The sequence below is a fragment of the Nomascus leucogenys genome, chromosome 8 (genome assembly GCF_006542625.1).
Source record: "Nomascus leucogenys isolate Asia chromosome 8, Asia_NLE_v1, whole genome shotgun sequence".
NCBI classification, from domain to species: Eukaryota; Metazoa; Chordata; class Mammalia; order Primates; family Hylobatidae; genus Nomascus; species Nomascus leucogenys.
Window position 1 is genome coordinate 154,419 of NC_044388.1, and position 21,858 is coordinate 176,276.

Consider the following 21,858-nt stretch of genomic DNA (forward strand, 5'->3'; position numbering starts at 1 on the left):
CAATTAGACAATGCAGAAAACTAAGAGAATCAACTTCATAGGGTGGCTCTGAAGAATAAGATAATCAGTATATAAAGCTCTTAGCCAAGTCCCTATACAGCTAAGTGTACAATTAAATGCCAGACATTCCCACTAGCACCAGCCACCGATTCTCTAGCAGGTTTCCCCCAACCTTTAATATTTTTGTTTGTTTGTTTTTGTTTTTAAGATGGAGTCTTGCTCTTGTCACCCAGGCTGGAGTACAATGGCACGATTTCGGCTCACTACAACCGTTGCCTCCTGGGTTCAAGCCACCACGCCACCTTTAATATTTTTAAGTGCCTTTAATTTTTTGTCATTGATATTGCAATCTTCCGCAAGTTATATTTTAAATTGCAGTTTCCCACAATATTATTATCATACCTAAAATAACTGACAATAGCCTTAATATAATCAAATATCCAGTCAGTGTTCAAAAATCCTTTATTATCTTGAAAAAATTAACAACTGGCTCAAATCCAGATCCAGGAAGGGCACGGTGGCTCACACCTGTAATCTCAGAACTTTGAGAGGCTGAGGTGGGAGGATCTCTTGAGCTCAGCAGTTTGAGATCAGTCTGGGCAATATAGCGAGACCCTGTCTCTACAAAAAGTAAAAATATCAGCTAGGTGTGGTGGCACACGCCTGTCGTCCCAGCTCTTCAGGAGGCTGAGGTGGAAGGATTGCTTGAGCCCGGGAGATTGAAGCTAAAGTGAGCTGTGACTGCATCACTGCACTCCAGCCTGGGAGACAAAGCTAGACTCCGCCTCAAAAATAAAATAAAATGAAAATCCAGATCTAAATGAGGTTCTTCCACTGCACTCAGCTAAGAGATCTCCTAAAACCTTTTTTAATCTATAGGTTCCCCCTTGTGCTGTTATTTTTCCTTGCAAGTTATCTGTTGAAGAATCTAGGCCATTTATCCTGCAGCTTCCCATATTCTGGATTTTCTGGGTTGACTCTCCAAGGTGTCATTTAACATGTTCCTCTCTCCTCTGTATTTTCTATAAGCTATTAGCTAGAGTTAGAGGTTTGATCTGATTCAGGCTCAAATTTCTGGCTAGAATACTAACAAGTGATGAATACCATCCCTACCATCCCTTGCAAAGGCACAGAACTTCCAGTTGTCTCTTTTTGTGATGTTAATTCTTTTTTCTTTTCTTTTCTTTTTTTTTTTTAGTAGTGTTTTCCTCTTCTACTTTTCCAGGTCCTGTGTAGGCATTCCCTCTATCTCCACACTCCCCTCCTCAACCCAACACCATTAGCTACACAGATTTTGGCACACACACACACACACACACATCTTTAGTCTAGAAAAGACTAAGTATTCCCTCTTCCAGACTACTTGAAATTTACTTTGCAATCGATTTCATCCAATATGCAAGATCAAATTCAGTGTATTTCCTTAAGTAGTTCTAAGACTGCGTATCCTAAGGATGGGTTCTTAACCAAAACTGCTATATTCCTCTCTTGTGCGTGTTTGGATAATCAGTCTCTAATCACTGACGTCCGGCCTAATTCTGTGGCTTCTCCAAGCTCATTATCCCAGTCGGATGGTCTGCATGATATCTCTCTTAGCCCAACTATACCATCTATATAAGGAAAGGACCTCGCTGAGCGATCTCACATGGTACTGTCTTTATCTAGTAAAGCTTCTACCTCCCATTGTGCTTTGATGCAGCCACATCCTCCCCACAGGTCTGTACTCTAACATCTCCAACCTACTGGTTGTCTTCCCACCCAGCTGCTGACACTGAATCAAATACATCAAAGCTCTTACTTGCTACTAAGCATTTCAATTCTAATATTTCATTTTGAGGAATTCTACTTGGTGGGGGGGGGTCCAAAACCATAAATGTTGTGCTATTATGAATATCATATATCAGGGTTTTTTTAATATACTTTATCTTTACTACCTTTTTTCCCCCTGCTTACCAAATTAATCCATGTTTCCTTGTTTACAAAGAACTTCAACCACCACAGAAATATATAATGTAGAGGTTGAGAGCCCCTCTAATTCCTGCCCCAGAGATAATTACTAATACATGTTTGATGTATATTCCTCCAGGGTTTCTTAGGCATACTATTTTTCAAGAGGAATTTTTTTTGCAAATTGATACTGAAAAACTGAGAACTGAACTTGTCCACCAACATAAATTAAATTACACATAATGTAGAGTAAATATATGATCATATATTATATATAAATTATATACATCTGATGAGATTCAATACAATCCCTATCAGAATCTCAGTGGCCTTTTTTTTGTTTTTTTTTCCAGAAATGAAAAAGCCAATCCCAAAATTCATATGGAATTGCAAGTGACCCTGAATAGTCCAAACAATCTTGGGAGAAAAAAAAATAAAGTTGGAGGACTCATACTTCTTGATTTCAAGCTTACAACAAAGCTACAGTTATCAAACAGAATGGTGCTAAGTATAGACATACAAACCAACAGAACAGAATTGAGAATCCAGAAATAAACCCATACATCTATGATTAACTGATTTTCAACAAGAGTGCTTAGAACATACAGGGTGGAGGAAAAGTCTCTTCAAAAAATGGTGATGAACAAATGGATAACCACATGCAAAAGAATGAAGTCAGACCCTTACCTAACACCATGTGCAAAAATTAACTCAAAATAGATCAAAGACCTAAATATATCAACTAAAACTTAAACTTCTAAAACTCTCAGAAGAGGGGTAAAACTTCAGGAACTTGGATTTGGCAATGGTCTGTCAGATATGACACCAAAGCACAAGCAACAAAAGTAAAATGGATAAACTGGGCTTCATCAAAATTAAAAACCTTTGTGTATCAACGGGCAATATCAAAAGAGTGAAAAGACAATGGACAGGAGAAAATATATGCAAATCATATATCTGAAAATGGTCTAGAATCCAGAATATATAAAAAACTTTTCAAACTCAACAACAACCCAATTAAAAACTGAACAGGAGCCACGCAAGGTGGTGCATGCCTGCGCACCCAACTATTCAGGAGTCTGAGGCAAGAAGATCTCTTAAGTCCAGGAATTCAAGGCTGCCATGAGCTAAGAATACACCACTGCACTTCAGCCTGGGTGACGGAGCAAGACCTTCTCTAAAAAACATAATTTTTAAAAAACCAACAAAACTGGAAAAAGACCTGAACAGACATTTCTCCGAAAATATACAAATGGCCTCTGCAAACACATGAAAAGATGTTCAACATCATCTCTAATGTATTGCAAATTCAAATGCGAGTCAAAACCATAATGAGATACTACTTCATACCCACTAGGAAGGCCATAACAATATGAAAAAGAAATTTAATAAGTGTTGGTGAAGATTTAGAGAAACTGGAACCCTTGGTGCATTGCTGGGACATAAAAGGGTACAACTGCTGTGGAAAAAAGTTTGATGGTTCCTTAATAAGTAAAAACTTGAATTACCCTATAACCGAGCAATTCTACTCCAAGGCATATACACAAAATAACTGAGACAAATGTTTAAACACAGACTTGTACATGAATATTCTCAACAGTACTATTCACAATAGCCAAAAGGTGAAAACCACCCAAATGTCCATCAAATGATGAATGAACAAAATGTGGTATATTTATGATGGAATATTATTCAGCCATGAAAAGAAACTACTGATACATGCTATAATATAGATGAAACTCGAAAACATTATATTACATGAAAGAGGCCACATATTAAGATTCTATGCATATGAAATGTCGGCCGGGCGTGGTGACTCATGCTATAATCCCAGCACTTTGGGAGGCTGAGGTGGGTGGATCACTTACAGTCAGGAGTTCGAAACCAGCCTGGCCAACATGGTGAAACCCCGTCTCTACCGAAAATACAAAAAATTAACTGGGTGTGGTGGCGCATGCCTGTAATCCCAGCTACTCAGAAGGTTGAGACAGGAGAATCGCTTGAACCTGGGAGGCAGAGGTTGCAATAAGCCGAGATCATGCTATGGCACTCCAGCCTGGGTGACGGAGCAAGACTTTGTCTCAAAAAATAAATAAATAAAAAATTAAAATTAAAATTAAAAAATGGTGATGGTTTGCACATTATGAAGGTACTTAACACTACTAAATTGTACAATTAAAATAGCACATTTTATGTTATACGTATTTTGCTACAATTTAAAGCTACTACCATAAATCCCTATTTGCCAAACAACAATATACGATATAATCTCAATAACAAAAACAAAAAAAAACTACAGTGTTTTTCAAACTGTCTTCTTCCTGAATCTCTAGACTCTCCACCGTGTCCAAGAATCTCTGAACTCACAAAGAGGAAACCAGTGTCCTCTTCAACAGTTTCTCACTGGTATCTAGTACAGCACCTGGCAAATAGCACTGTGCTCAATAAACCTCACTCAGCAGATCTCAGCCTAATAATTTCAGGGGCAGAGGGGCCTCTGCCAGAGTTGCTCAGCTTTTACTCACTTTATAAACATTTCTATATTTTCATTTTTAAGAGTTCCACTGTCTTAAAAAGAAAGACAATTGTTAATAGCTACTGATCTAGACAACTGCCAAAATGTTTATGAAAATCTGAATCAGGTTAAAAAATGTCTGGCACTAAACTGTTCACAAAATAGAGGCAATGTGTGGCTTTCTTGGGGGGCGGGAAGGCAATAACTAGGAACTGATACTGTACTAGCAAAGTTCTAACTAGCCTAAATAGAAAAATCTTGCAGCAGTAAAGCAATCACATGCTATTTGGTTAAAAGAAAAAAAGACCCAAGTTACATTTTCACCTTTTACAATCATCAAAATTAGATTTTAAAAATACATTAAAACAAAAAGCTTTCAAGTACCCAGGAGCCATAATAAAGTCAAATTTTACAGGTGCCAATGGGGTATATAGAAAAAAAAAAAAAAACAAAAAAAATGTACTGGTAAAAAGCACTTATGAAAAAAACATAACTGACTTAATAAAGGAAGCTATTTGTATGGTGGGGGGTGGAGAGAAATACAGATTTAACAATAAGACACTTGATAAGCTTGGTATTTAATTCCAATCTGGGAAAAGGTCTTGGAATGGGGTTTGCATAAGAGAAAGGTGTTTGGAAAGCCAGCTCCACACTGTATCCATTCTACAAACTGCCTTTCTGACATTGTACTTGGAGACAAACCCAGCCCTAGAGAGCTGTTTAAACAAGTTCAACCTTAAGTCTCAGTTAGAGAATGAAAGCTTTGTTCTCACTCAGAAGAGACGTTTGATGTTTATGCTAAGGAGACCTGTCATTGCAACTTAATTTATGGCTGACTGTAAATACCTGAACATCTAGCAAGGGCCCACCTGCTGCCCAGGAGAATGTCAAGTTAAGACTGAAATGAGTGGGCCTCATTATGAGGGAGTGTGTCCAATGTTCCTGGGACCTATGTGTGCAGACTCAGCTGTCATATTTAGACAATCAGGAAATTGCATTTCTCCTTTGATTTCGTTTATGATGAACATGTAAAACCACTGTTTTCTTTGTTGAGTCTGAATAAACATACTTCTGGCTCAATAGAGCAGGGAAGGATATTTATCCCTGGTATTTTCTTCCTGACCTATTTATTATAATATGGACGAATGGAGAGGAGACAGTGTATGTCACAGTTTTGAGTGAGAAGAGGGATAGGAATGATTGTTTCAGGCAACTGGGACAATGAAAAAGGAAAAAAGAAATCAGTCAAACTGAGAATAAAACTAATGAGGTTGACAGATCAAGTTCATTTGGCTGGAATAAAATGGGTAGGTGGTAGGACAAACAGAGATGAAAGAGGTGAGGTAGAAAGAGAGATTATGATGTTCCAAGTAACTCACAAATGTTGCAGCATTTTTTGAGTAGGATTAAAATACTATATATACAAGATTATAATAAAATTAGAGCAAAACAGAATTGGAATTATTTACCAAGGATTTTACTGAGGATGGAAAAGAAATGAATGAATTCAATTAAACAAACTTATTAAGTACTTAAAACATGCAAGGCTCTGTGCAGGCCAAAGCCATATAATGAATAAGCCAGCTCCCCGCACCAACTCTTTGGGCAGAGAGAGTGGGAGGAGAAGACAACTATAAACAGTGCAACTCCAACTACCAATACAGTCTGAGGGGAAAAGCAGAGAGGATGGAATCACTGACCAGGAGAACACAAGAGGACGACGGTCCACACCAGAGGACACTGGGTTTGGCTAGAAGTGAGGAGAAGCATTCCAGAGAAAAGGAAAAGGGAAGGCAAAGGGCTGTGAAAAGACATTAGCTATACTGGGTTCACAGTAAACTGACAGTTCCAACAATGCCAAGGTTCCAGCCACAGACAAGAACAGTCAGGGAGACTAAGACCAGATGAAACTGATTGCAATGCTAAGCTAAGGGGTCTAGAGTTGATCCTAGAAGCCACACAACCTCTAGGTCAGACAAACAGGGTGCATTTCCAAAGTTAGATCTAGCCGTAGGATGGAAAACAAATGGGAGATTGAAGGCAGAGAGCCTGGTTAGAAGGTCACTTTTACAGTACTCACAGTTTATAGTACAGTACAATATTTAGAGCACATGTTTTGGACTTGGATAGACTTTGGACCCACTGCTTAACTTCTCTATGCCCTAGTTTTCTCATCTGTAAAATGGGAATAAGAGTCCCTAGCCCCTCAAAGAATAACTACATAGAGTAAATGATACAACACAGGTGCTTAGCACAATACTTTAGTATATAGTAAACATTCAGCAAATCAGATGCTTTTATTACAATTGTCACCTGAACTCCTCATAGTCTGTGGTAGTTCCAACAAGCAGAAAAAAAGTCCATTTGTGTGTAAACTTTTTTTTTTGAGACAGGATCTCACTCTGTCACCCAGGCTGGAGTGCAGTGGTGCAATCATGGTTTGCTGTAGCCTCAACCTCCTGTTCTCAAGCTATCCTCCCACCTCAGCCTCCCAAGTAGCTGGGACCACAGGCACACGCCACCAAGCCCTTGTAATTTTTAAAAATGTTTTGTAGAGACGAGGTCTCATTATATTGCCCAGGCTAGTCTCAAACTCCTGGACTGAAGCGATCCCCTGCACCTCATTCTCCAAAGTGTTGGGATTACAGGCATGAGCCACTGTGGCCGGTCTCTGTGTGTAAACTTCTAAAGAGCAAGGACAGACTCTTTCCTCTGGATCCCTCTCAGCATTCAGCTTGGTGCTAGGCACGTCCTGGATATCAGAAATGAACACTGACTGATCACAATTCAATCTTATCTTCTACAGGTATAAAAGGTAATATGCAAACATATACCAAGGCAATATACAAGGATGTGGGGAAAGGTGAGTCCTCTACTACCAAAAAAAAAAAAAAAAAAAAAAACCCAGAAATTACTTCAATTCCCAGATTCCTCAACTCAAACATCCCAAGCACCTAAAAAACTTATTTCCAAAGCATCCACAATCCCCTCTCCCCTCCACTCACAAATATCTAGAAAAAAGTTATAGTCAGATGAAAGCCACATGTGGTCAAAGGATTTATTTTTATATGTGAGTGATGGGATGGCTAGGCACCAGGTCTCAAGTACCCTCATGCCTTTCTTGGGGTATTTCTCATTATTCCCCTCTCTTGCTTTACCTATTTTCACCATCACCATTTGACTTGCTCCCACCCAATGCATACATTTTTTAAACCACCACCTAGTTACTATTTCACAGTTCCTACAGGTCAGAAGTCCAGGCACTGCATGGACAGTGCCAGTTAGGGCTGCCTTCTCATCTAGGATTGGGTCCTCTTCCAAGCTTACTGGTTGTTGGCAAGATCCACTGCCTTGCAGATGTAGGACTGAGGTCCCCATGTTCCTCCTAGCTGTCAGCTGGGAACCACTCTCAGCTCCTAGAGTTTGCCTGACAGTTCCTTGCCATGTGGCTGTTGGGATCGGCAGTTCACAACATGGACGTCTGCTTGCTTCCAAGCCAGCTGGAACATCTGATTTCCTCTTGTGCAATCAGCTGAGAAATCTCTCTGCTTTGAAAGGGCTAGTTCAATCAGGACAGACCCACCATGATAACCTCCTTTAGATGGCTAAAGGTCAACTGATTGAGACCTTAATTCTATCTACAAAGACTAGCATTTGAATACCTGAAGCAGGTGTGTGTACACCAAACATGGGGAACCTTGGGGGAGTGAGGAGTAGAAGGTGGACTGTGGTAGGCACAACTGCCTTACATTTCATACTTTTGTTTATTGTCCACCTCACCTGGCAGAAGGTAAGCTGAGAGAAGGCAATTTTGTCTCCTTTGGTTTACTACTGTATCCCTAACAGCTGTAACAATGCCTAGTCTATGACAGGTGCTCAATAAATATGTGTCAAGGGACCCTTTGGATCAGGGGTCCCCAACCCCTGGGGCCACAGACCGGTACTGGTCCACGGCCTGTTAGGAACCAGACCACACAGCAGGAGGTAAGTGGCAGGCGGGTACCTGAGCTCTGCCTCCTGTCACATCAGCAGCGGCATTAGATTCTCATAGGAGTGGGAAACCTACTGTGAACCGCACATGCAAGGCATCCAGCTTGCATGCACCTTATGAGAATCTAACATGCTTGATGTGCCTGATGATCCTTTTTTTTTTTTTTTTTGAGGAGTCTCACTCTGTTCCTCAGGCTGGAGTGCAGTGGCGTGATCTCGGCTGACTGCAACCTCCGCCTCCCGGATTCAAGCTATTCTCCTGCCTCAGCCTCCCAAGTAGCTGAGATTACAGGCATATGCTGCCACTACCATGCCCGGCTAATTTTTTATTTTCAGTAGAGATGGGGTTTCACCATGTTAGCCAGGCTGGTCTTGAACTCCTGACCTCAGGTGATCCACCCACCTCGGCCTGATGTGCTTGATGATCTGAGGTGGAATAGTTTCATCCCAAAACCATATCGCCCCTACTTCCCCTGTGGGAAAATTATCTTCCATGAAACCAGTCCCTGATGTCAAAAAGATTGGGGACCACTGCCCTAGATCACCATGCTAGGTACTCAACATGCATATGTTTAGTTTGCAGTCTGGAAATGGGACTTCTAACTACATGTATTAAAATTCTGGTTTAGTGAAATTCTACAATTTTATTTCTACCACTTTTGTATACAGTTCTAACAAAATACGGTTAATGCAAATTTATTTGTAACCCCAATATCAACATTCGTGGTACCTTCCTGCTCACTGACAGCCATGCACAGAATAGTGAAACATTTGAAACACCCACCACATGCGTTCCTAACTGAGGTCAAACAAGGCAACACCCTGCCTTCTTGTTTCAGCTGGCATACTGTAAACAAGTTATCCTTTCTGCAGTATATTTAGTGTCATGCTTTTCATTGATGATTTTGCTGTATAAAATGGTCCCCCACAAGTAGTGCTGAAGTGCTGTCTAGTGTTCCTAGGTGCAAGAAGATAGTGATATGCCTCACAGAGAAAATACATGTTAGAGAAGCTTGGTTCAGGCATGAGTTAATAGTTCTGCTGTCAGTAAAGTTCAATGTTAATGAACCAACAATATGTATTAAATGAGGTGTCTTTAAACAGAAACAAAGCCAGGCATGGTAGCTCAGGCCTGTAATCCAGCCCTTTGGGAGGCCAAGGCAGGAGGATAATTTGAGCCCACGAATTTGAGACCAGCCTGGGCAACAAGTGAGACCCCGTCTCTACAAAAAATTTAAACATTAGCTGGGTATGGTGGCATGTGCATGTGATCCTAGCCACTTAGGAGGCTGACAAAGGAGGATTCCTTGAGCCCAGGAGTTTCAGGCTGCAGTGAGCTATGATGCTTTTTTTTTTCTTTTTTTTTTTTGACGGAGTCTCACTCTGTCGCCTAGGCTGGAGTGCAGTGGCAGAGTCTCGGCTCACTGCAACCTCCGCCTCCCAGGTTCAAGTGATTCTCCTGCCTCAGCCTCCTGAGTAGCTGGGATTACAGGCGCACACTACCACGCCTGGCTAATTTTTGTATTTTTAATAGAGACGGGGTTTCACTCACCATGTTGGTCAGGCTGGTCTCAAACTCCTGACCTCATGATCCACCCGCCTCGGCCTCCCAGAGTGCTGGCATTACAGGCGTGAACCACTGCACCCGGCCTATGATGCACTCTTGTACTATACAGCCTGGGTGACAGAGCAGGACACTGTCTCAAAAAAATAAAAATTAAAAATAAAAATAAAACAGAAACAGAAACACATAAAACAGGCCAGGTTCAGTGGCTCATACCTGTAATCTCAGCAGGTGAGGCCCAGGTGAGTGGATTGCTTGAGCCCAGGAGTTCAAGACCAGCCTGGGTAACATGTCAAAACCCTGTCTCTACCAAAAAGTAAATAAATACAAAAATTAGCCAGGTGTGGTGGTGTACACCTGAGGTCTCAGCTACTCAGGAGGCTGAGGTGGGAGGATTGCTTGAGCCTGGGAGGAAGAAACTGCAGTGAATGAGATCATGTCACTGGACTCTAACCTGGGCAACAGAGCAAGACCCTGTCTCAAAAAAAGAAAAAAAAAAAAAGAAACACATAAAATAAGGTTATGTATTGACAGGTTGAAAAAGCGACCAGAGGCTCACAGGAACCTAACCCTGTATTTCCCCTAGGAGCAATGGTTGAAGATTTGGTAATTCAGTTCTACAATTCAACTTTATAGAACTACCACAAATAACAAGACTGTATTAGCCCCATTTTACAGATAAAACAATGAAGCTGAGAAAGAAGTGAAGTGGCAGCTCCAGGCACACTATGGCACAGCATCCTGTTTTATTTTCTTCACAGCACTCATGGACTGATAATTGTGTTTACTTATTTATTTTCAGTCTAAGCCATTGCAATTATAAGTTCCATAACAGCAGAGATTTAGGGACTTTTGTTCATCTTGTTCTCTGTTATTTCCCCATGCCAAAAACTGTTCCAGGCACATACCCAATCCAATGAATAAAGAAATCTATATGCTAACTGTGTAAATATTAGGGGTGCTGTTATGGTTTAAAGGGAAAGGCAGTTACCTTCATTATGCTAAATTCAAAATATTTAGGGAGACAAATGCAGGCTTAAGACTGGGTGGAAACTAAAGAAAACCAAAAAGCCCAGAGTTGCCTAAAGTGGCACTGTCTCTGAACCCTAGAGAGCAGATAAAGATTGCCTGGGATGGAAACTTCACAGCTAAACCAAACTATGGCAACTCTACAGAGTAAAGGAAAGAAAGATACTCTCTGAAATCATATTTTTGCTTATCACACAATTTCTCTGTAACAGAGGAGAGAGCGCAGACGTGGACAGAAATGGTGCCTCTGAAGCCAAGGCTCAGGTTAAACCTGCATGAGAGTAAAAAACTGAGAAGAACAGAAACTCAGAGCAGGTATCTGAACCTGGCCATGAGGCAGTGCCTGCAGAATGTGAGAAATGCAAGTTGGACTTCAAAGGTTCTCGCATTCCCAGTCCAGGTGGAACTGATGGGCTGTGGCTGCCTGCAGTTATGTCCAGCATCAGAAGCACTGGTGAGAAAGGACTCTAGGATTCCCTTTCTATGAATACAGAGAGGAAAATGAGATTAAGACACTCTGTTTTTTTTGTTTTTGAGACGGAGTCTCGCTCTGTCACCCAGGCTGGAGTGCAGTGGCACGATCTCAGCTCACTGCAAGCTCTGCCTCCCGAGTTCACGCCATTCTCCTGCCTCAGCCTCCCGAGTAGCTGGGACTACAGGTGCCCGCCACCACACCCAGCTAATTTTTTGTATTTTTAGTAGAGACGGGGTTTCATCATGTTAGCCAGGATGGTCTCGATCTCCTGACCTCGTGATCCGCCCACCTCGGCCTCCCAGAGTGCTGGGATTACAGGCATGAGCCACCGCGCCCGGCCGATTAAGACCCTCTTACACCAACTCCTACAACAGCTAACACAAGAACTGAAGACAAAGAGGCAAGATCCCAGAATTAATGTTCACTGCTACTCTCAACAAAAACTGAAGAGTAAACAATAAAGATTTCAAAATTATAAAGAGCTACTTCAGTATTCTAATTTAACCTTCAAAAATTAAGATGACCTAAAGCACCACGAACTGAGAATTCCATTCCACCTCAACACCCTGTGCTCCTCAGCTATTATGAGAACAGACTGCAACCCAATTCAACTCATGTTCCAAAATGCAACAAGCAGCTTCAACAGGACATGCTGGAAGAAGCAGCACGTCTCATCGTTTACTGATTCATATTTTGGTAGCAAGGTTACAATTAGCTCACCGGTGGAGAATAAACCTATTTATAACACAGCAGTCCACCTGAAAGACATAATCATCCAAAAAGGTTCTTAGAGGAAAATAAAGTGCAGGTTCTTCCTGTACTGATTGCAGATTCCCAAGGTCCTTTTGGATAAAGTCCTCAGTCTAACCTTCCTGTGTTCACAGTCACCATTCTGGCCACTTCTCAGCCTCCATGTTCTTATGTAACATTTACATAGTGCCATAAACATACCCAGAGTTGCGTAAGAATTAAAACGTTGCCAAACCAATAAAGCCTAAAGCAGGTCACTCCCTCCAGACTGTCTTTGATTAGCACAGGTATATGCTGCCTAGTCGACAACGTAAGAGCCTGCCAGAGACAGAAATTAACTTGAGGAAATCTGAAAGGGGTCTACAAAAAAGCACAAAAAGAAAATAACCATACTGTGACATGCTGTACGTCTATCAATCACAGAGTATGTTTTTCTGCTCCTTAAGATAAAAAAGTAACCCAGCATTGCTTATTCACTGAAGTCAGAAACTGTGTCTAAAAATACCTCCCCGCCAACTGGCTATCAGTAAGTCAGTCTCACAAATGTCCCAATAAGAGTGACACAAAATATTTCCTTATTTTACAGAGGGAAAACTGAGGCAGTCACAGAAAGGTTAAGTTACTTGTTCAAGGACAACTTGTAAGGGAGCTAAGTTCTAGGGCTGAAAACCAGCCTCCTCCCTCCATCTGGCTTTAACCTTTAACCAGAGTAGCCATTTTAATATGTTTTATCACATCTGTTCCAGGAGCTGTTTAAACAAAACTAATCAGAGGTCTCTACAAGACTGCACTTCCACTGTACTTAAAATCCATGTCCACTCAACAAAATTACAAGGCTTGGCTTGAAATTAAATTTTCAGTCCGCTCACAAAATTTCAAAATGTTCCTATGAGAATGTCAAATGTCTCTCTTGTTGCTTTTGTCTTAAGAAATGAATGTCATGTTCTCCTGCTACTAACTGAATTTTACATTTTTAAATGTGAAAATTCCAAAGCCAGGCCTTAAAACATGTACACCTATCAAACGGATGCTATTTCTAACTGAAACTCATTCTCCTTATCACTGGCCTTTTACTAAGTCCTAGTTAATTCATTAATTAATAGAAACACCTATCCCTTACTGCCCGCACATCATGTCCAAGTATCAGGCATCAGAGCTGTCTGGCTCTGTCACTCCTCCAGCCCACGTAGGGGAGCACTATATAGGAAATGCAGGGGAGGGGAAAAAAATCAACTTCTTGTTATCCCACAGCCTCTATTTTCCCAGAACTGACGTTTTACTTTAAGCCCTTCGCAGCAGTGGTCTCCATAGCATGCACTACTGGCAACTAGACGTGTCCCGGAAAAAACTGTAGTGTCTGGCCAAGAAGTTTAAAGGCCCTGGAGAATGTTTGCTGGACACACAACCTAATTTCCAATTTACCAAAAAAAGAAATGAACTCCCTATTTTACCCACCCACCTTAACCCCCACAAACATCCATTTTAGGAAGGTTACAAAAAAATGAACTCTGCCCCATTCAGAACCACTTGGATTATCAAACATTCTTAACTAGGCTCACAACCAGAAAAACCCCACAAACACTACATCAAATCAGCAGGGAAATGACTGTTAAAAATCCTGGATATATTAAGGGCAGGATAAAAATTCCTATATGAAGATTTAAAGATTTATACATACACACACAAAATGACAAGCCTAGACGTTCAATCTCCCTTTTTTTTCTTACTACCCAGTAGAGAACATTATGTTACACATTCCAAAAACATGGCCCTTAATAAGGCCCGAGGAACATCCTTATTCATGCAAATCATTATCTCACCACAAATATCAAGCTCTGTTCATACACCTTCACCATGTTTCTCAAACCCCACAGCACAGATACCTAAGCCACAGAGCAGTGAGGCCGAAGAACACACACGAGGTGCTCCTTAGGAGAAGCATTAGCCCGTGAACAAAGACCCCGCTGCACAGGCTCCACCACTGGGAACAAATATCAAAGCCGGAGATAATGAACTTGTTTTTGAGACTCCAAAGTGGCATGCTGTCTTTTCTTGACTGTCTGGTTTATTAAAGACGACTGAACCCACCTGAGAATCATTATTTTTAGTGTAAGAGAAGCGAGCCACAGAACACACTTTATCTCCCATTGCTGGAAGGTTAGGGGCTGCTGAGAAGTCAAAGCATCAGGCTTTGTACCTCGGGAGCCAATACAATCCTGATCATCTCTCCCAGATCCATCTGTGGGTCAATAATCGCTTCAATATAACTGCCAAATATAACCTTCATCTGCTACCCCAAGGCCAAAACACATTCGCCACGACTCTCTTAAATGAAATATTTTAGGGTTTCATCTGCTCTTAGCCCCCAAAGCCTCAAAAACAACACAGCCAGCGGAGTGTCCCGCAAAAAGGTACCCGCTTCTAGAGAGAGGAGAGTGAGGGTGGTATAAGGCGAAATGCAGACTGTGGGGATTGGAAGGTAAGGGGTGTGTGAGGGTGGGCGGGCTGGGAAGAGGCATCGTGTAGGAAGGTAAATAAGTACTGACCAAGGGCCGGGGATACAGTCCAGTGGTGGGATCTTTAAATAATCTCGGGGGGTTGGAGACAGGTTCTAGGATTTCACCTGAATGGCATCCACAAAGTGATTAACTGAATGGGCCCCCCGGGGTAGGGTGGGGGAGGCGAGGAGGAAAGCAAATACACCTAGATTCAGATCAACCCTTGGGGAACTCGTTTCCACAGGGTTAGGGATTCCAAAGCCAGGCTCCAAAAAGGTTTAGGGGCCTGTTCGTCCCACGTCCCACTTCCTCCAAATAGCCTCCACCGGGCATGAGTGCCGGAGGGCGGAGGGGGGATTGCCCCACTGAACTCAAGGGATTGAGTGAAGGGGAAATGTGACTCCCTTTCCCAGAACATTAGGGAGGCAGTGGAGGGAGGAGAAGAAACACGCCAAGTGCAGGACCTGAAGGAAAGGTTAGAGACCCCTTCCCCTACAGTCTGAGGTGCGCGGGCTCTCAACATCAGGATCCCTAGGAGAGGCTAAGACCCCACCGCCCGAACCCCACAATCTTGGCGGGAGAAAGGCGCCCCCCAGGAGCATCTGGAGGGAAGGAAGAAAGCCCCCCGCCCCTGGACACGGTGAAGGGCAGAAACCATGGACCTCCAAATCTTGGGGCTGGAAGCTCAGACTCCCCTCTATGGAACATGGGGGCGCTGGGAGCGCGACCCCTGAGAGCTGCCCGAATCCAGTTCCGCCTGCAACAGGGCTCGGGTCCCCAGGGGCCCGGCGTGAGCTCCGTCGCCGCCGGGCGGCCGCGCCTCGGAGATCGGGGAAGCTGACTGGGGGTCACCCCGACTCCTGTGCGCCCCCCACCCGGCCATATTGTGCGCATGGGGAGGGGGCGCGCTGTAGTCCAGCGGCCGCGGCTCCAGGCCTCGCCCTCGCCGGGCCCTCTCCATCCCGGCCCCCGCCCCCCGCCCCAGGACTCACCCTGGATCCCCCGGGGCCCGGACCCGCCGCTGCCGGCGAGCAGGAGGACAACAAGGGAGAAGAAGGAGGAGGCTCCGGCCGACTCCGCCATAGTAACCACCGCCGCCGCCGCCGCCGCCGCAGCCCAGCAGCGCCCAGCGCGCGCGCGCGCGCCCCCGGCGCCTCCCCTCCTCCCGCGGCCCGGCTCCCGCCTCCCTCTCCTCAGCCCGGCGCCTGCACGTGCGCTCCCGGCGGAGCCGGCGCCGCGGCCGCCGCGCGCGCCCCCGAAGGGCGGGGCCGGGGCGCGCGCGGGCGCCCGCCTTAAAGGGGAGTGTCCCTGTTAAAGGGGTGGGCGGGGCTCATGCCTCGGCCAACCTCGCGGATCGGTGCCGAGCCCGGCGCGGAGGAGGCCGGAGCCGAACGTGCAGTCTCCTCCCTCTTCGGCACCCCACGCAGCGCAGAATTATCTTATCAGAGTCGATCCCCCGCCCCCGTCGAATATTCTACGAATCCCGTGCGTGTTCCAGTTCCTCCTTCCCTGCGCCTTAGCCTCAAGCCCCTAGCGCGTCCCCTGGGATCATCGCCGCGGTCTTCTAACTGGTTTCCTTGCCTCGCCTTGCCCCCTGCCATCCTCTGGACGCGGCAGCCTGTGTGATGGAATCGCGGCACGCTCCTTTTCAGAACATAGCAAGGCTCTTTATTGATGACAGTATGGGTAAGGGTGCCGTGTGAGGCACTCTGATTGGGCTGGTAGGTAGAACCCTTTTGGTAAACAATTGGCATTATGCATCAAATGCCTTAAAATCTTCATATCCGTTTACCCAGTATTGTCCCCTGTCCTCAAGAAATAATAAGAGGACAGATGTTTATGAAAAATGTTAACTGTATATTTATCATTGTAAAAAGGTGGAAACTAAGTAGACAATAATAGAAAATGTTAAGTTATGGCCCAGCCATATCATGGAACATTGTTTAGTAATTTAAAATCCTGTTTAGACATGAGAAAATGCTTACAAGATAATGTTAAATTAAAAAAGCAAAATGCAAAACTGTTTACAGTATTATTCAAATTGTACTGATAATATGTGTTTATCGGAAAAAAAGACTGGAAGGATATTTACCCAATAGTAACAGTAGTCATTGCCATAATTTTTTTACTTTTAACATTTCAATAATTTCTAAATATTTTTCAAATAAATGCTACTTTCAAATCTAGAAGAAATGCTTAAGAAAGTAAACAAATCACTCCATATCTTTCTGAAAAGAGGTCAGTTTCTTTAGCTTGAGAAAGCTTGATATAATGGAAAGGGCAGAATTTTTGCAGCCAGAGAATTCTGGATCTGAATTCTGCTTCCTACTAACTAGCTGTGAAAACTTGGGCAAGGTTTGAACCTCTCTAAGCACAGTTTCACCATCTGAGATCTAGGGGTGGAGAAGATAGGGGGAACAGTTTCTTCAATGGAATTCTCACCTTCTAAGTTTCACCAACCTGAAGAACTCCCATCGTCATATCTGGAAAAAATAAAACTGAAGACACACTCACCAGACACAGTGTACACACAGTCACATAAAGTCATGGGGAGGCATTGTCTAAAAGTTGGTCAGTGTAGCTGGATGAGTAAATAACTTACTCTCCTCTCCCTCTTCTCCCCCAAATAGGCACACCCCACCCAGTCCCTCTAAGTGGTTTCCAATCCGTGCTGTATCCACCCAGCTGTGGTGCACACAGTGCTACGTTACTGTGTTCGTTTCCTACTACCAAACTGGGTAGCTTAAAATAACAAACGTATTCTCTCACTGTTCTGGAGCCTAGAAATCTGAAACCATGGTGTTGGCAGGGCCATGTGCTCTCTGAAGGCTCTAGGGAAGAATCCTTCCTTGCCTCTTCTAGCTTCTGGTGGTTCCCAGGGTCCTTGGTGTTATTTGGTTTGCGGAAGCATAAGCCCATGTCTTCACATGGTTATCTTCCCTCTCTGTCTACATCTCTGTCCACATTTCTCTCTTCTTATAAGGATACCAGTCATTGGATTAGGGCCCACCCTAATCCAGTATGAGTGCAAATGATCTTAATTGGTTACATCTGCTGCTAAGATCCTCGTTCCAAGTAACATTACATTCACAGGTTCCTGGTAAACACGAATTTTGGGTGGACACTATTCAACCCAGTACAGTCATCAACCCCTGCAGTTAAGAAGGGAAAGCCAACCCCTCAGGAGCACATATCTGAAGCCAAGGGGGAGGGAGGTGTCTTTCCTTATTCCTTGCTAAGTTCTGCCATTGTGGCTGCGAGGCCAGGGGTCCCAGAGGGGACCTGTGGTTGCTTCACTCCTAGACAATAATGTCAGCCACACAGCTAAATATACAGATCAGGGAACCAGAATGCTGGCTCCACAGACCAAATGCCACCTCTGTCAGCTCCATCAGCTCACTTGACAGCATTGAACTTTGGGCAAGATACTTTACCTCCGTAAACCTCATTTACTCATCTTGTAAAATGGAGCTAATAATAGTTCTATGTCATAGAGATGTTGTTAGTATTGATAAAATATGGTAAAGCATTTAGCATAATCTCTGACACATAGGAAGTGATCCAAAAAGAATAGCTATCATCATCATTATGAGTTGACCTTCACTACAATCCTAGGAAGTGGTTGAGGCATGTCAGAGTGTGCCCCGATGAAGCGACTGAGACTTAGAGAAGGTAAGCGATTTGCCAAGGCTCACATACAATCCATCATTAAAGCCACAGCCTACTGGTCCTGTGCTTTCTTCAACAGCAGAGCATCTCCTGCTTTCATAGGGACTGGTCTTCAGGACCCAGCTGAAGGTGGGAAATGAGGTGGAGCAGGGGAGGGGTTAATCATATACCTCACACCCCATTTGTGAGAGTTTGGGGCACCTCCAAACTAGAGCTTTCCTAGGTGATGTGTCTACCTTCCTTTTAGGTCCCGCGCTACATAGAGACTGCCTAATCCCTACCTGTGCCCTTCGCTCCTTCCCACAGCCTGGCACAAGGATGCTTCCTCCTAGTTCTCCTCACCATCCCTAAAGGCCTCAATAAGTGTCCATTTTCATAAGCCTTTTTTTTTTTTTTTTTTTTTTTTTTGAGACGGAGTCTCGCTCTGTCTCCCAGGCTGGAGTACAGTGGTGCGATCTCGGCTCACTGCAACCTCCGCCTCCTGGGTTCAAGTGATTCTTCTGCCTCAGCCTCCCAAGTAGCTGGGACTACAGGCACGCGCCACCATGCCTGGCTAATTTTTGTATTTTTAGTAGAGACAGAGTTTCACCACGTTGGCCAGGCTGGTCTTGAACTCCTGATCTCGTAATCTGCCTGCCTTGGCCTCCCAAAGTGTTGGGATTACAGGCGTAAGCCACTGTGCCCGGCCTTGTAAACCGTCTTAATCTTAGGGCTGCACCCACATCACAGTCTATGAACTTCTTTTCCCCTCTGCTCTGTCTCTTTGTCATGAGAGTCCCCAGAGCTATCAGGAGCCACTTCTCCAGGAAAAAGTCTTACTCCTTAGTCCCACTGACTAGAGTGACAAGCCAGTGTGACAGCTGCCACATTGGTTGCAACACACAGAGTCACCACTACCTAGGGTATCATTTGCCTTGGTGAGCAGCGGGTCATTCATCCCAAGAAGACAATAGCTCATCTTCGCTCATCCATTCCACAAGCACTTACTAAGCACCTACAGTATACCAGGCACAACATATAGACGTGGATAAGCTTGCCTTCATGGAACTTAAAATCTAATAGAGAAAAGCATGAGAAAAAGAGCAACAACGGGTTATCTCTGTGAGGACACAAGCCTGTAAAGAGCCAGTGGGGGCCACTCAGGGGACATGAATGATTCAGCTGTGAGGGGACAGGCTGAGGAGTTGAGAAAGATTTCACGAAGAGACAGGCTACACTGATTCTTGGAAGATCAAAGAGTCCTCCCCAGATAGGCCTGTGTCAGGAGGGCAGGAAATGGCAGGAGACTGTTTTGCCTGGCGTTTAGGAGAACCGTGAGCAGCCTAGCGGCACACCCAGAAGATGCACGCTGAAGATGATGGAGAGTGGAAAGGTAATGTTGGTGAGCCAGGCAGACGTGGAAGTCTACTTGGAAATGCAGCACACTGGAGTGGGAGTCTAATAAGAGACCCTCTTCAGTACACTTGGAAGGGTTCTAAGTGTAAATTGATCATGTTTGTATTTTAGGAAAGGCTAAACTGATCATATTTGTAAACTGATCATATTGTGTTAGGAAGATCACTTTGCTGAACCAAGTGAATTTGAACTTTGTACAGAGGCTGGTTGGAGGAAGACAAGACTGGTTGTAAGGAAACCAAAGAGGAGGGAAAGCCCAGGCAAGATAGGAGGTGGACCTGACCCCAGGCAGCAGCAATGTGAAGGTGGAAAAGAGAAACAGATTCAAGAGTTCAAAGAGGTAGAAATGACAAGATTGATTAGATACGGGAAATGAGGAAAGGGGATGGTCCCATATGACTCTAGGATAATCTTAGGTGACTAGCTGTCTGGTAGTTTCATTCAGCAGACTAGAATGGGCAGGTTTGGGGAAAATAAAATGAGTTCCTTGGCTGGGCACAGTGGCTCACGCCTGTAATCCCAGCACTTTGGGAGGCCAAGGCAGATGAATCACCTGAGGTCAGGAGTTCAAGACCAGCCTGACCAACATGGCGAAACCCCTAAAAATACAAAAATTCGCTGGGCATGGTGGTGGACACCTATAATCCCAGCTACTCGGGAGGCTGAGGCAGGAGAATCACTTCAACCCAGGAGGCAGAGGTTGTGCCACTGCACTCCAGCCTAGGCAACAGAGACTCCATCTCCAAAAAATAAAAAATTTTAAAAATGTAAAAAATGAGTTCCTTGTCAGGCATACTGAGTTTGAAGGTACGTGGAGCCACAGAGATGTGGATTTGGAAGTTAGCAGCATATCATTGTTGTTCGAACAGCTCAAGGAAGCAAAAGAATTCTGGAAATACAGCAGCACCAGCAAAAAAGAAGACAGAAGGAACAGTAATAGAAGTAGGGATAGAATCTTGCCACGGCAAGAGAGGCTTTCAAGAGGTCCATGGTTTGTAATGTTGAGAAGAGGCCAAGTAAGATGAGGAACAAGAGTCTCTTAGGGCTTTGGTGACTTCTGATTGGTGACGTTTACCTGAGCAGGCTCAGTGGAGGGTGGGGTGAAGGCCTAACTTTAGGAGGCTACAAGTGGGGGTGAAGGCTTAGAAACACTGAGTATCATCTATTATTTAAAATAACTTGGCTATGATGGGAGGGGGAAATTTGGATTTCCTTTGGAATGGTAAACCGGGTTCCTTGAGCAAATCTTCGGCTGAAAACAACTCAAAATGCTCAGTAAACTATCAAGAAAGTGAATACTCAAGTAAAAGACTAAGAATCAAAGAGGAAAGCTGATCACCAAAGCTGGCTTTTCTGTTCAGAGCCTTTGCATACGGGTGAGCTCGGACTTTGGTTTTCACAGGCAAGCAGGATATAGGGGACAGGAGACAGAGCTCAAGCTCATCCAAAGTGGGAAGTCCAATAACAGATCCTGTGCCCAAGGCTGTGACCCACAAAGGGTAATACACTTCGTCTAAGGGGAGACCAGAAATAATTCACTCCTCAGGCTGGGTGCGGTGGCTCACACCTGTAATCTCAGCACTTTGGGAGGCCAACGCAGGTGGATCACCTGAGGTCAGGAGTTCGACAGCAGCCTGGCCAACATGACGAAACCCTGTCTCTACTAAAAAAAAATACAAAAATTGGCCAGGCGTGGTGGCATGCACCTGTAATCTCAGCTGCTGGAGAGGCTGAGGCAGGAGAATCACTTGAACCTGGGAGGTGGAAGTTGCAGTGAGCCGAAATCATGCCATTGCACTCCAGCCTGGGCAACAAGAGCAAAACTCTGCCTCGAAAAAAAAGAAAAAAGAAAAAGAAATAATTCACTCCTCCAGGAGTGAATACAAGGAAAACTGCCTGACTTAAACTTTGGCTCTTGAGATCGCACCACTGCACTCCAGCCTGGGTGACAGACTAAGATTCTGTCTCAAAAGAAAAACAAAAACAAAAACAAAAAAACCTTGGCTCTGAGTGAGAATGGGAGAAA

At 44.1% G+C, this 21,858-nt stretch overlaps 1 protein-coding gene across 2 annotated transcripts in view; it reads right to left on the reverse strand.

The window, feature by feature from the left end:
- The window catches only part of ACVR1B (activin A receptor type 1B), a 45,926-nt gene extending 29,978 nt beyond the window's left edge, over positions 1–15,948 (reverse strand). For both annotated transcript variants that reach the window (XM_030816520.1, XM_030816521.1), the window contains exon 1: positions 15,761–15,948. In XM_030816520.1, the coding sequence (XP_030672380.1) occupies positions 15,761–15,851 (91 nt within the window). In that variant the 5' untranslated portion in view covers positions 15,852–15,948. The remainder of the gene's footprint in view (positions 1–15,760) is intronic.
- Between the last annotated feature and the right edge of the window lie 5,910 nt (positions 15,949–21,858).